The 14,861-nt window shown below is 35.9% G+C and overlaps 1 protein-coding gene across 8 annotated transcripts in view; it reads left to right on the top strand.

The window, feature by feature from the left end:
- The window catches only part of LOC127878917 (kinase D-interacting substrate of 220 kDa B-like), an 85,231-nt gene that overhangs the window by 49,477 nt on the left and 20,893 nt on the right, over nucleotides 1-14,861 (top strand). For 6 of the 8 annotated variants that reach the window (XM_052425470.1, XM_052425465.1, XM_052425468.1 and 3 more), the window contains exons 12-19: nucleotides 772-870; nucleotides 1,306-1,404; nucleotides 1,547-1,724; nucleotides 2,411-2,572; nucleotides 3,076-3,255; nucleotides 6,052-6,208; nucleotides 7,312-7,460; nucleotides 10,818-10,835. In XM_052425470.1, coding sequence (XP_052281430.1) covers nucleotides 772-870; nucleotides 1,306-1,404; nucleotides 1,547-1,724; nucleotides 2,411-2,572; nucleotides 3,076-3,255; nucleotides 6,052-6,208; nucleotides 7,312-7,460; nucleotides 10,818-10,835 — 1,042 coding nt within the window. The remainder of the gene's footprint in view (nucleotides 1-771; nucleotides 871-1,305; nucleotides 1,405-1,546; nucleotides 1,725-2,410; nucleotides 2,573-3,075; nucleotides 3,256-6,051; nucleotides 6,209-7,311; nucleotides 7,461-10,817; nucleotides 10,836-14,861) is intronic. The other 2 variants (XM_052425467.1, XM_052425473.1) reach the window with 1 other exon arrangement.

A 14,861-nucleotide genomic window follows, 5' to 3' on the forward strand; every position in this document is an offset into this window, starting at 1 on the left:
AAGGTCATCCTTCACGGTCAAATTTCAATATTTTTTTTTTTTTCAAAGCGGCGTTCTCATGAAGCTGCACATTTTGAGTGGTGGAAGTTCAAGGTCAAGGTCATCCTTCAAGGTCAAGGTCATCCTTTAAGGTCAAAGGTCAAAAAATAATATTTCAAAGCGGTGTTCTCATAAAGCTGCACATTTTGAGTGGTGGAAGTTCAAGGTCAAGGTCATCCTTCAAGGTCAAATGTAAAAAAAACATTTTTTTTTTTCAAAGTGGCGCAAAAGGGGGCATGATGTGTCTGACAAGCACATCTCTTGTTTTTTTCAAACATGGTTAAAAAACACAAATATTTATTTTTATTATTTTATTTTTGAAATACTGTCCAACCATCCCACCCAAGAATCCCCTCCCCCAAAAAATATTATTTTTTGCATTTTTTTTGCATTTTTGGAAGATAATGTAATGATTGACCACACCCCCACACTAAACACCCCTCTCCACTCCACCCCTCCCTCCTTTGTGATTGAAAGTGAGATAGGTCCCTACACCTTTAAAAAGAAAAATAGATGAGCGGTCTGCACCCGCAAGGCGGTGCTCTTGTCTAAAACTATTACAAATACATTATCTTAAAGCGCTGCTGTTCATATTGTCATGTTTGTGGGATTATTTAATTTTTTAAAAGAGTTATTGCCATTTGTTCAAAATTACATTTAAAAATCTTTGTGCGGAACTCCCTCTACATTTGCTTGACCTTTTGACCCAAAGCTGACCTATTTCTTTTGCAGGATCACAAGACCGCGCTGTACTGGGCCGCAGAAAAGGGTCATGCTGACATTGTGAAGCTGTTGCTAGGAAACGATGCAGACATGGAAATTTCCACTAAGGTTTTACTCTTGTTTACATACACTTATGTAATACTGATGACTAGAGTATTACTATGATTAGTGAATATATATACCCACAAGGCTTTTTTATGCTTTTTTAGCTGTGTTTAATATTGGCCCCTTTCTAATATAGGCCCCTTCCCCCCCCCCCCCCCAGAGAATTTCTTTATATTAATGCATTTTTCCACAAATTTCTGGTTTAAGATTGAAACATTAATCCAGTTCTCAGTTTTGTTAATATAATATTCACCACATGACAGGATTAGCCCTTTCCCAAAATAAAAACCAACAACAAGCCCATTTAACTTGGACTCCATCTAAGACATTGTATTTTGTTTGCTTCATTTTTTCGTATGCGTGGTATTTCCCAAAATAGTTCAATTTGAAATATTATATTTTAAAATGCAATCACTTCTTGTTTACCTCCTATTCTAGGATGGTGATACACCGTTAATGCGTGCAGTGAGAAGCAGGTATGAGCTGATTGTGCGACTACTGCTTGACAAGGGGGCTAAAGTGGGAGTCTTTGATAAGGTATGTGTATGCGTTATGATTCTCTTTTCAAAACTTCTCTGAAACTACAATGCGCTTAGGCTCATTTTATTCTAAGGCTTTCCAAACGTATCAAAGTGCTGATCTGAGTGATACTGGGTTAGATGTTGAGTGATTGTTACAGAAAGGGGACACAGCGTTACACATCTCCTTACGAGCAAGGAGCAAGCGGATCACAGAGTTGCTGCTGCGCAACCCACGGAACAGTCGCCTGCTGTACAGGCCCAACAAGTCCGGGGAGACCCCCTACAACATCGACGCCTATCACCAGAAGAGCATCCTCACACAGATTCACGGGCATAGTATGAAAACTATTTAACCCATTTATGCCTAGTGGACTCTCCCATCCTTCTAAATTGGATCAATTTATTTCCAAAATTAGGGATGTCTAGTATATTTATTTCTATATTTAGAATATTTCTTACAGAAATTCCTTTAAGCAAACAGTGCAGACCCAGATGAGACGCCGCATCATGCGGTTCTAAGCTGTTTGCCAAGACTGTTTTTCTAGACGCTAGGTATAAATGGGTTAACCAGGTTTACCATAAAGCTGAAATAGGCTAAAAAAATTGCATTTCAGAATTCCGAAAAATGGCCATCAAAAGAATATTATTTATTGTCTCAACAAGAATGATTTCCGGATTTGATTCACAATCTTTTTAAGACTAGCGTTGAAATTTCAATAATACAAAAAAAAACGCTTAATTGAAAGTAATATTCTTTAATGTAAAGATTTGTTCACGATAATACGAGCCTCCTTCTGATAAATTTATATGCGCAGTCCACGCAGGCTAATCAGGGACGACCCTTTCTGACTTAACTAGATTTTTGTGTAGAAGAGACTTCCTTTTATAGAAACATTTTATAAAACAGGAAAGTGTCGTCCCTGATTGGCCTGTGCAGGCTGGTTAATCTGGGACAACACTTTACGCATATGCATTAAGCCCAGTTTTCCCAAAATGAGGCTTATATGTACTTGCCATTACAGGACAGCTGAATGCAAGTGATGGTGAGAACCTGCTGGGGTATGAGATCTACAGTAGCTCATTGGCCGACATCCTGAGTGACCCCTCCCTCAACACGCCCATCACGGTCGGCCTGTATGCCAAGTGGGGCAGTGGGAAGTCCTTCCTAATTAACAAGCTACAAAGTGAGCCCTTCCATTTGAGATTTTCTTCGGTGAAATGATCATTGCGTTTATCTCTTTTGTACTTTAGTCCTTCTTGTTGACTTCCAACCTGTCTTCTTAATTTAACTGCTATTTATTTACTGTTCAAATCATTGAAATATTACTTATTAATTACAGTTACCCTAGGAATGATTACATTGATTTGAGTCACATAATGCCACGATGGGTCTTATGCCATATTAGGCCAGCATAGCTCAATCCCTGCCTGTCTCACCATGAGGAGACGAAACCTTTCTTGACTTACACTGGACAGCAAAGCCCCTGATGAGACTGAGCAAATGTGCTGGCTGGTTTTGAGCTTGGCTGGCTTCATATGGCATAAGACCTGTTTTAGCACATCTTTCATTTTAAACACGTAATCAATTTACAAATATGCAAGAAGCGTCTGTAAATTAAGAACACTCTTAATGGTCAATTACTTTTAACATCAAACTCTTTACAAAATAAACCTTATCTCATTCCAGGTGAAATGAAGTCGTTCACAAAAGCCAATGACGAGAACCAACTGGAGTTCACATGGAGTCTGTTTATATTCCTGTTGATCATGAACAGCATAGTTGGTTCCCTGTTGGCCCTCACTGTGATGTACCAGGTCGGGCTGGGGGTCGGATTTGGACTGTTTGTCTTTGAATATGGATTTTTGGGTACAGTTTACAGATACATTTTTTGACGTGTTTGTAGTCCCTTAGAAAATCAATTTAAATTAAAGACCCTTCTTACTAGTTTCAAGTTTAAAAGGCTTCATTTCAAATCATAAGATACTGAGGAGAAGCAAACAGCATTAAACCTCAACAGACTGCGAGTTTGAATTTATTAGTTGAATTTTAAGTAGCGCCATCCTTTGTCATTATTTTGTTCTATTAACACATAGTTTGTACATTTCTGTTTGTTTTTTAGCTCACCAGTCACGATGTGACATGGTGAGCTTTTGTGACCGTGTGATGTCCGGCGTCCGTTGTGCGTGTGTGCGTGCGTGTGTGCGTCCGTCAACAATTTTTTTGCGTAGACAGTAGAGGTCACCGTTTTCATCCAATCTATATGAAATTTGGTCAAAATGTTTATCTTGATGAAATCATGGTTGGGATTGTATTTGAGTCATCTGGAGTCAAAACCAATCACTAGGTCAAAAACTAGGTCACTAGGTCAAATAATAGAAAAACATTGTGTAGACAATAGAGGTCGCAGTTTTCATCCAATCTTTATGAAATTTGGTCAGAATGTTTATCTTGATGAAATCTGGGTTGGGATTGTATTTGGGTCATCTGAGGTCAAAAACTAGGTCACTAGGTCAAATAATAGAAAAACCGTGAACAATTTGTTTGTGTAGGCAGTAGAGGTCACAGTTTTCATCCAATCTTTATGAAATTTGGTCGGAATGTTCATCTTGATGAAATCTCGGTTGGGATTGTATTTTGGTCATCTGGGGTCAAAAACTAGGTCACTAGGTCAAAAACTTGGTCACTAGGTCAAATAATAGAACAACCTTGTGTAGACAATAGAGGTTGCAGTTTTCATCCAATGGTTATGAAATTTGGTTAGAATGTTTATCTTGATGAAATCTGGATTGGGATTGTATTTGAGTCATCTTGGGTCAAAAACTAGGTCACTAGGTCAAATAATAGAAAAAACCTTGTGTAGACAATAGAGGTCACAGTTTTCATCCAATCTTTATGAAATTTGGTCAGAATGTTTGTCTTGATGAAATCTGGGTTGGGATTGTATTTGGGTCATCTGGGGTCAAAAACTTGGTCACTAGGTCAAATAATAGAAAAACCTTGTGTAGACAAAAGAGGTCACAGTTTTCATCCAATCTTTATAAAATTTGATCAGAATGTTTATCTTGATGAAATCTGGGTTGGGATTGTATTCGGGTCACCAGGGGTCAAAAACTAGGTCAATAGGTCAAATATTAGAAAAACCTTGTGTAGACAATAGAGGTCACATTTTTTGGATCCAATCTTTATGAAATTTGGTCAGAATGTTTATCTTGATGAAATCTGGGTTGGGCTTGTATTTGGGTCATCTGGGGTTAAAAACTAGGTCAAATAAAAGAAAAACCTTGTGTAGACAATAGAGGTCACAGTTTTCATCCAATCTTTATGAAATTTGGTCAGAATGTTTACCTTGATAAAATCTGGATTGGGATTGTATTTGAGTCATCTGGGGTCAGAAACTAGGTCACTAGGTCAAATCATAGAAAAACTCTTGTGTAGACAATAGAGGTCACAGTTTTTATCAGATCTTAATTAAATATTGTCAGAATGTTTGTCTTGTTAAACTCTGTGTTGGGATTGAATTTAGGTCATCTAGGGTCAAAAACTAGGTCACTAGGTCAAATTAAAAAAAATAAAATTTGTAAACAGTAGAGGTCACAGTTTTCATCCAAACTTAATTAAATTTGGCCAGAATGTTAATCTTGATGAAATCTGGGTTGAGATTGTATTTGGGTCATCTGTTGTCAAAAACTAGGTCACTAGGTCAAATCATAGAAAAATCTTGTGTAGACAATAGAGGTCATAGTTTTCATCTGATCTTAATGAAGTATGGTCAGAATGTTTATCTTGATAATATCTGATTTTGGATCGTATATGGGTCATCTGTTGTCAAAAACTAGGTCACTAGGTCAAATCATAGAAAAACCTTGTGTAGACAACAGAGGTCATAGTTTTCATGTGATCTTAATGAAGTATGTTCAGAATGTTTATCTTGATAATATCTGATTTTGGATCGTATATGGGTCATCTGGGGTCAAAAATTAGGTCACTGGGCCAATTCTAGTAAAACCTTGTGTAGATGAAAGAGGTCACAGTTTTCATCACGTCTTAATGACATTTTGTCAGAATGTATTAATTAATGAACTCTTTCTTGGGATTGTATATGGGTCGGATAAAATTTAAGTTGATGTAGCAAGGTTAGTCAGGTGAGCGTTTCAGGGCCATCATGGCCCTCTTGTCAATAATGTTCATTTTAAAGTCTTATTTGTTCCAGAGTTTGTGGCCAAAGCCTTAATCACAATTATTTACCAATTTGTATTTCTAACCTGTGGTCATGATCATTTGTGTATGTTTTGCATCTTCAGTCATAGTGATTTGTAACTTTGATGAAGATTTTGTAAAACATCGTCTTGTTTTGTTTGTCATGACAGCTTTGGAAAGAAAATGGCGGTCTAACATTAAAAAGCATGCAATTAACCCATTTATACCTAGCATCTAGAAAAACAGCCTTGGCAAACAGCTTAGACCCAGATGAGATGCAGCATGATGCGGCGTCTCATCTGGGTTTGCGCTGTTTGCTTAAAGGAATTTCTGTAAGAAATATTCTAAATATAGAAATAAATATACTAGACATCCCTAATTTTGGAAATAAATTGATCAAATTTAGAAGGATGGGAGAGTCCACTAGACATAAATGGGTTAAGGTTAAAAAAATATCCCCCACAGGTTTGATATGGCTGTGCTCAACTAGATACAACGTGAAGTTTGCTGCGCGTATCAGCCAGGAGATTGGCAAGCGTCTCCAGATACTGGCGCTGCCTCTACAGGTTCTCTTCTGTAACCCTGTGAAACGATCCAGCTCTAAGGATCAGCCACTAGTCAAGTGAGTCAATCACAATGGGTACACTCTATTAGGTTTTGTTTTGTTATACCCTCACAAACGAAGTTTAGGGTGGTATATAGGAGTGAGTTTGTCTGTCGGTTTGTCTGTATTAAGTGTCCGCTCTCTAATTCAAGTTGTTTTCATCTGATCTTCACCAAACTTGGTCAGATGTTGTATCTAGATGATGTTTTGGTCAAGTTCGAATATGGGTCATGCAGGGTCAAAAACTAGGTCATGGGGTCACTAAGTGCGTTTTAGACATTGAGCATGGTGTCCGCTCTCTAATACAAGTAGTTTTCATCCGAGCTTCACCAAATTTGGTCAGAAGTTGTATCTAGATGATGTCTAGGCCAAGTTCGAACATGGATCATAGCAGGTCAAAAACTAGGTCATGGGGTCACTTAGTGCGTTTTAAACATTGAGCATGGTGTCAGCTGTTTTTTGTGAAGACATGCAAAATATTCTTTGTCCATGCGGCATGTGGGGGTATTCGTCATGTCTGTGACAAAGCTCTAGTTATGTTTTGTTACATGTTAGTTATATGTTATATTATTTTATGTTATGTCATGTCATAAACTGTTATGTGCTATATTATGGTATGTTATGTTATGGTATGTTATGTTATATTATCTGTTATAGTATGTTATGTTATTTTATCCTATGTCATGTCATATAATGTTATGTGCTATATATTATGGTATGTTCTATTATGTTATGCTATGTTATTTTATGTTATATTTTTCTTTTATGTTATGTTATTTTTACGTTATGTTATCAGCTATACTACGCTAGAGTATCATACGCTATGTTGTGCTTTGCTTTTTTATCCCATAAAATAACATTTTGGCACAGATTCTCTTTAGCAACCCATTTCAAGATTTAAACTCTAACCATTTTTGATTTCATTATTTGAGCATTTCAAACAATACAATAATGTTTTGATAACATAAAAATAGATTTTGTTTATTTTAATTATTTTCTTACTTATAAGGCTGGTGTACTTAAATCTTACAAACCTGAAAAAAAATTCTGCTCATATGAGATATAGATCTGAGTAAATCACCACTGCTGTATTGGTGTTGGCAATTTTTTTTCTTGTGAAGATTCCTGTTCTCGGAAAGCACAAAGCTGAACAGTGTGGGTGGAGAAAAGGCACTGGGCGCCATGGTGGCAGGTCTAAGTGAGTCAGTGGAGAAAGAGTATGGCATGCTTGCTTCTAGAATCTTCACAGTGCTGAAGCATTCCACTGACAGTAAGTAAATATGATAATGTTGGTGTTTCAAGCTTTTTAGATACAACGGATCTTTGTTATTGCAAACCCTCTATGTTTTTCTGAAAGTCAACGTACCAGATAAGTTGAAGTGGACAGCCATTCAATACTGTTTTTGGAGATCCCTTCTGTTGCTACAAGAGCTTTCACATGTTTTGGTATCCATTTAAAGGAACTTGTTCACAGTTTGGAATCTGGCATTAAAAAGAGTAAAATGATTCAAAAATACGTGTATGAATTACATTTAAGAAAAATAATGATTATGACTAATTAAATATGTTGAACATACATGTTTGTTGATTGATAACCATCAATCCAAATCAGAAAAATAATTAAGTGTCTGTAACATTTTTCATCAAAATTTTAGCAAAATTGGGTATTACCAGCAAAGTTTTGAAATAATCATGCATGTTTTAAAGTCTGCGTGGTGCAGAGGTACCATGTCGGCTTTTGCCTCTAGAGGTCTCAAGTTTGAACCCTAGGACCGGCACATTTCTGCATATAATTGTCCCTTTATTACAGTTTTGTCCGGTAATTCCTTTTATGATTTTTTTAAATGTTAAAATCTGTAAACAAGTCCCTTTTATTCAAAGAAGTGTACAAAGCCAGGAGAGGAATTTGTCACATATTGCAAACATCATAAGTTCTTAACACTTTATTTATCAAATTTAAACAAATTTTGCATTATTTTTATGTCCCCCACTATAGTAGTGGGGGACATATTGTTTTTGCCCTGTCTGTTGGTCTGTACGTTGGTCTGTACGTTGGTCTGTTTGCGCCAACTTTAACATTTTGCAATAACTTTTGCTATATTGAAGATAGCAACTTCATATTTGGCATGCATGTGTATCTCATGAAGCTGCACATTTTGAGAGGTGAAAGGTCAAGGTCATCCTTCAAGGTCAGAGGTAAAATATATGTGGCCCAAATCGCTTATTTTATAAATACTTTTGCAATATTGAAGATTGCAACTTGATATTTGGCATGCATGTGCATCTCATGGAACTGCACATTTTAAGTGGTGAAAGGTCAAGGTCATTCTTCAAGGTCAGAGGTCAAATATATGTGTCCCAAATCTCTTTTTTTATGAATACTTTTGCAATATTGAAGATAGCAACTTGATATTTGGCATGCATGTGTATCTCATGGAGCTGCACATTTTGAGTGGTGAAAGGTCAAGGTCAAGGTCATCCTTCACAAGGTCAAGGTCATCCTTCAAGGTCAAACATCATATAGGGGGACATTGTGTTTCACAAACACATCTTGTTATTTTCATTATTTATTCCATTTGGTATGCACACATGATTGCTAATTAAATTTAATGATAAGCATATTGAACTTTTTAACATGGTCTTTATAAACTGTCTCCATCCAACGGTTTTCAGTAACTGACTTAATATCCTCTGTTTTTCAATTTAGTAAAATTGTTTGGAATGTCTAATGATCTTGCATTTTTAGCTCGATTATTATATATGAAATATATATAGTGGAGCTATCCTACTCACCCCGGCGTCGGCGTCTGCGTTAGCGTTAGCGTGCAAATGTTAAAGTATTCGTACTACCCCAAATATTTTCTTTGTCCCTTGACATATTGCTTTCATATTTTGCATACTTGTTTACCAAAATGACCCCAACCTATAAACAAGAGCAGACAACTCTATCAAGCATTTTGTTATAATTATGGCCCCTTTTCCACTTAGCATATGCAGCAAATGTTAAAGTTTGCGTACTACCCCAACTATTTTCAATGTCCCTCGACATATTGCTTTCATATTTTGCATACTTGTTAACCATCATGACCCCAACCTATAAACAAGAGCAGACAACTCTATCAAGCATTTTGTCATTTAAACATCATCTACCGTAAAACGTTGTGTATAAGGCGCACATTTTTACCCCCAAATTTAATTTAAAAAACTTGATGCGCGTTATGCACAACTACAGCCATGCCAAGACATTTTTTCCCTGTCAGTTACCCAGTTACGGTAACTCGCATCATTCTGTTCCCTGTTGTTTTAACTGTAACTATGTTAATAATTGTGTTATATTTACAATCTGATTATAGATGGACAAACGTTATAAAGTTAACATTAATATTTTCTATCTTTTTCAGGTACATACAGAGCATTGAAATCAAATAAATTTGAAGAAGAAAATGAAAACAAGGAAGCCATTTTTATTTTAACTTTATTGTTTTTTTTCCCACAATATTATACCCTACTGTACTAGGGTTACATAATTTATTTTGGGGAACTTGTCGATTTACAATAGTATGTTGGCAAGGTCTTTCGCGATATATTTTTTATTATTTTCCTTGCTTTTCTAATGTGTTAATAAAATTGATGTTGTGTTTGTTTACACGTTTTCATACGTCTTGTCAAGATTGGGGTTGTGATTATCGAGCAATTTGCGTCACCTGTCAAGTTTTGTGTAGCTGGGCTATTATCAAAACATGCGAACCGGCAAATGACTTCACACCTCCATTGTTTGTTTAACGCCGGTAATGACAGTAATGGTGTTGAGAAGTTTGAGCCGTTAAAGTCTCCTGTCAATTATAGACGCTCAAATAGAACGCGTGAGATGGGAAATGTAAATAAATGCGCGGTTGTGAATTAGTCATGTGTGAATAACCCAGTGCCAATACCAATAAAAAATTTCAGTGTCTTAGTTATACCAAGCACACTAATCGGTCCGCAATGTGTATATTTCCACGATAAAATCGTGGACAGTTACTTCGTAGACTTATGATGAAAACCTCAATGGTATCCTCGTGGAAATTGTGCATTTCATGCATAATTCATTTAAATCGAAACATTTACGCGTAATATTTATATAAAAAAAAACACACAAACAAGTTGTATCTTTATTGTTATCGTCTTTAAGATGATTAAGTATTGAAAAATAAAATAACACGTGAGATCAGCAATATAAATAAAACGATTTTCAGTGAGCCTACGGTACGGAAATTTTGCATAAATTTTTTTCTGCTTCAAAAACTTTTTTTCCCGATTTTTATGCTTCAAAAAGGAGATGCGCGTGATACATAAATGCGCGTTATACACAGCATTTTACGGTAATAAATTACTACACCCCACATTATACCCTCCTCTCACCCCCTTACCCCCCCCTACCCCCCCCCAATATATTTTTTTTTTCCTTTTTTTTTTTTAAAGATTGTCTTATAAATTATTGAATATGAACAATGTCCCAATGATGGCTTAAGTTATACTGTCAGCACTTGAATAGTCGAGCGCGCTGTCCTCTGAAGCTCTTGTTTATTCCGCTTGCAATCATTGTGATGCCGTAACTTAATGCATTTTTGGCTTAAATATTCCTTAGACGTTCATGATGACCCAGGTACGTATATACATGTGTATGACAATCGATACACTAAAGTGATCCTATTTCATCCTCCATGTTTGAATCCTGTCTATCAAGCACTAGTTACTACAGCAACAGTGGTTGAAATTTGCACGGTACATCAGCCTCACACTGAATAGTAATAACAATGCAGGTAGGGGAAATAATGGAGTCACACTGTCCGTCATTTCTGTCTGTTCGTCGGTGTGTCTTTTGGTGGGTTTGTCTGCTTAAATTGTTATATGTTTGTGGTGTGAAATACTTACACAGTTCTCAATCAACATTTAATTTTCAATATGTCATCACCGTGAAGTGTAAATTGACAGATCCATTTTTTTATTTGGCTTATTAAATTATGTATTCGCCGGTAAAAATAGCTTACATAGTGTTGCATAGTATTCAAGGGGTATTATTGGTAGTCATGTTTGTAACAAAGCTCAAGTTTGATACTGAACTACATGTAGCTTGGAATGTCACTTGTATGTAAGCTTTTAGCAGGTGATTGGCATAAGCTTTCACCTTAATGGGTATTGATAAGAATTGGGACCTGCTTTGTTAAAGTGCCACTTTTAACATCTGTTGCAATCATCGTTCTTATGTTCATGTGTTGTAGGTGAAATCATTTACCTGACAATGTCAACTCTTATTAGAATAAATCCTAGGCTTGGATTGTTTCTAATATTTGCATCAATTTTTGTGTTAGTTGCGCAGAGTTTTATTCGGCCTTTAAACAGTAGACTTGGTGAGGTATGCTTGATTGATTTGAACTTCCAGTATGGAAATTAATTTATTCTTTATATCAGTATTTTATTATATGAGCCTTGTTCTGAGAAAATTGGGCTTAATGCATGTGCATAAAGTTTCCTCCCAGATTAGCCTGTGCAGTCCGCACAGGCTTATCAGCGACAACACTTTACGCCTAAACTTGATTTTCGGTAAGGAGGGACTTTCTTGAAACTAAAAATACCATAAAAGCGGAAAGTGTCGTCCCTGATTAGCCTGTGCGGACTGCACAGGCTAATCTGGGACGACACTTTACCCACATGCATTATGCCCAGTTTTCTCAGAACACGACTCATATATAAAACATGCAGTTAGGATAGTATCAGGTCAATATTGGCCAGCTATATAGAGTATCCAAATGTGATCGCAAATTCAAATATGGCATCATGGCACTCAGTATTGCAGAACATTGAAAGTCATTAGTGAATTTGCTGTTTTACAGATTGAAGAAGAGACATGTATTTACAAAGTGCTTACATTAATTTATTCTGCAGTCTTAAAATGGGTGACATATGCCCTTTTGGATTGTATTAGTTACAAATATTTTACCTGTTTACAAATTTGCCATGTTAGTTTAACTTAATCTGTTAATACAATTTAATTTTTTAAACAAGTTAATTTATATATCAATGGCAATTGCAAACAAGGAAATGTGTTCAATTTGTGCAGTGAGACTGTGTGCGATTGAAAGGAAGAGACAATGCATTGCACCGATTTATTTTTCAGGTGTTTTTTTTTGTCATGATTTTTGCACACAAAGTCAATGTTCAGTCTCTTTATTTTACGGAAGAAAACTTAATTCATTAGGAAAAAGTTGCTCCATTAATGCCAGTAATTTTAGCTAAATCAATTAATTAATTGTCATAGGTGTCTCAGTTTTGGGCTACACTAATCTAAAAATCTATTGTGTTTTCAAGCAATTTTCTTATTTGTTTCTATTAAATTTCCTTAGATTTATTTGTTATGCTTTATTCAGGTCTATGGCCCATGTTTGCATCGTCAAATGTGTGCTGAGGCCCTAAAATACTTTAAAGCATTCTATATGCACTGCGGTTTTAACAAAAAATCCATATTGCTGATTAGCTAAATAAGCAAATATTAAATTTTTTACATGGATATATACGGTAGTTATATGTTTAGCAGGTAAATATGTACCACATTTCCAAGAAATCATCTTTCATTCATTTATGTAAACCACCTTTGTAACATCTATGGAGACGAACAGGATTGCATGAAGAAGTGTATCGCAAAAAAATCAATAACAATTGTGTTTATCTTTTAAAATAGCACCAGTCATTGAAGGTATTCTTTTGAACGCAGTCATGTTCTGTGTTTATGATGTTTTATGGTATATTTTTGCCTGCCTTGAGAAATTTTGTGTTTATTAGTTATAGTCAAATACATAGCCATAGAGTACTATATTAGAATCACCCAAGCACCCAGAATAGATTAAATTGCATGATGCAAATAATACAAACAACATTTTAGCATCAAGAAAGAAGGTACTAAGTCAATCGTTTAGTGTGCCATTGAATTACAGCTCCAATGTTAATGTTTCTATGTGTTCATCTCACATTACACATACATGTTTATTGGACCCTGCTTTTCAGTTGATAAACTATCTAAAAGTTGGCTGTTGTCAACAAAAAAGGTGTTGTACTACTCAATGTATTCACATGCCAATAAAGCCATGCTTTTCCTTGTGTGTAACAAGACCTGATAATTAACATTAAAATAAGGTACGTAATAAATTTTGCTACAAAAAACTATTTTAATCATTTTTAGCTCTACTGGCCGGAGGCCTGAAGAGATTATGTCATGGCGTGGTTTACGTCGTCCGTGTGTGCGTGCGTGCTTTAGACTTTTTCTTGTTTACGCAATTAAGTCCACAGTTTTCATCCGATTCTTTTCAAACTTGTTCAGTGTCTTTAAATTAATGAGGACTCGAACCCTATTGAAAATGGGTTACATCAGAGTAAAAAGTCCAGAATTATCTCCCCTTGCATTTGAGGAAATTGTGAAATAAGGCTTGTTTATGCAATAAAGTCCACTGTTTTCATCCAATCATTTCCCAACTTGCACAGTGTCTTTATCTGAATGATGAGTCAAACCCTATTGAAAATGAGCAATATCGGAGTTATAAGTCCAGAATTATCTCCCCTTGAATTTGAGAATAAAAAGAAAATTCAGTTTTGTTATGTGACAAAGTCCATAATTTTCATCCAATTCTTGGCAAACTTGCACAGTGTCTTTGTATCAATTAGGACTCAAACTCTTTTTTAAAAAGAGCAATATCGAAGCAATAAGTCCAGAATGACTTCCCCTTGAATATGAGAAAATTTTGAAATCCCGCTTGTTTACACAATTAATTCCACAGTTTTCATCCAATTATTTCTAAATTTGCACAGTATAATTATATCAATGAGGACTTGAACCCTATTGAATATGAGCAGTATCGGAGAAATAAGTACACAATAATCTCCCCTTGAATTTGAGAAAATTCTCCTTGTTTGCGCGATTAAGTACACAGTTTCCATCTTATTCTTTCCAAACTTGCACAGTGTTTATAGCAGTAGAGCAATTCAGGCCCTCATGGGCCTCTTGTTTACAGTTAATTGCCACTCACTTTTGATTTGATCACACTATAATAAAAAAGTGATTTTTTATATATAGTGACGATGCACCTTTGTTTCGCCACTTACATCTGCAGAGGCTGGAAAAATGCATGGCCTCAAGTTTGGTTATCTGCGGATGTTACCAAACTTAAAAGAAATATCATTCCGACAGTGTCTAACTTGTTGATGTTCTTTCAAAAATATTAACAAAGTGTTTATTGTCAGTTGTGTGTTTGTTTCCATCTCATCAGCCAGTTACCCAATAAAGAAGTAAGTTTTTAAAATGTAAATAATGCTGTGCTCTGTGAAAAAGGGGTTCAACGCATGTGCGTAAAGTGTGGTCCCAGGTTAGCCAGGTATAAGAAGGGGTTCAATGCATGTACGTAAAGTGTGGTCCCAGGTTAGCCTGGTATAAGATATTTTTCGTTTAGAGAAAGTCTCTTCCTAGCAAAAATTACGTTAAGGCGGAAAGTGTTCTCCCTGATTAGCCTGTGTGGACTACACAGGCTAATCTGGGACGCCTCTTTACGCACATGCATTTAACCCCCTTTTCACAGATCATTGCCCAAATATATAATTTAACCCTGAAAAACCATGTGGTGGATAACACAACTGGCATGAATGG

The sequence above is a fragment of the Dreissena polymorpha genome, chromosome 4 (genome assembly GCF_020536995.1).
Source record: "Dreissena polymorpha isolate Duluth1 chromosome 4, UMN_Dpol_1.0, whole genome shotgun sequence".
Taxonomy (NCBI): Eukaryota; Metazoa; Mollusca; class Bivalvia; order Myida; family Dreissenidae; genus Dreissena; species Dreissena polymorpha.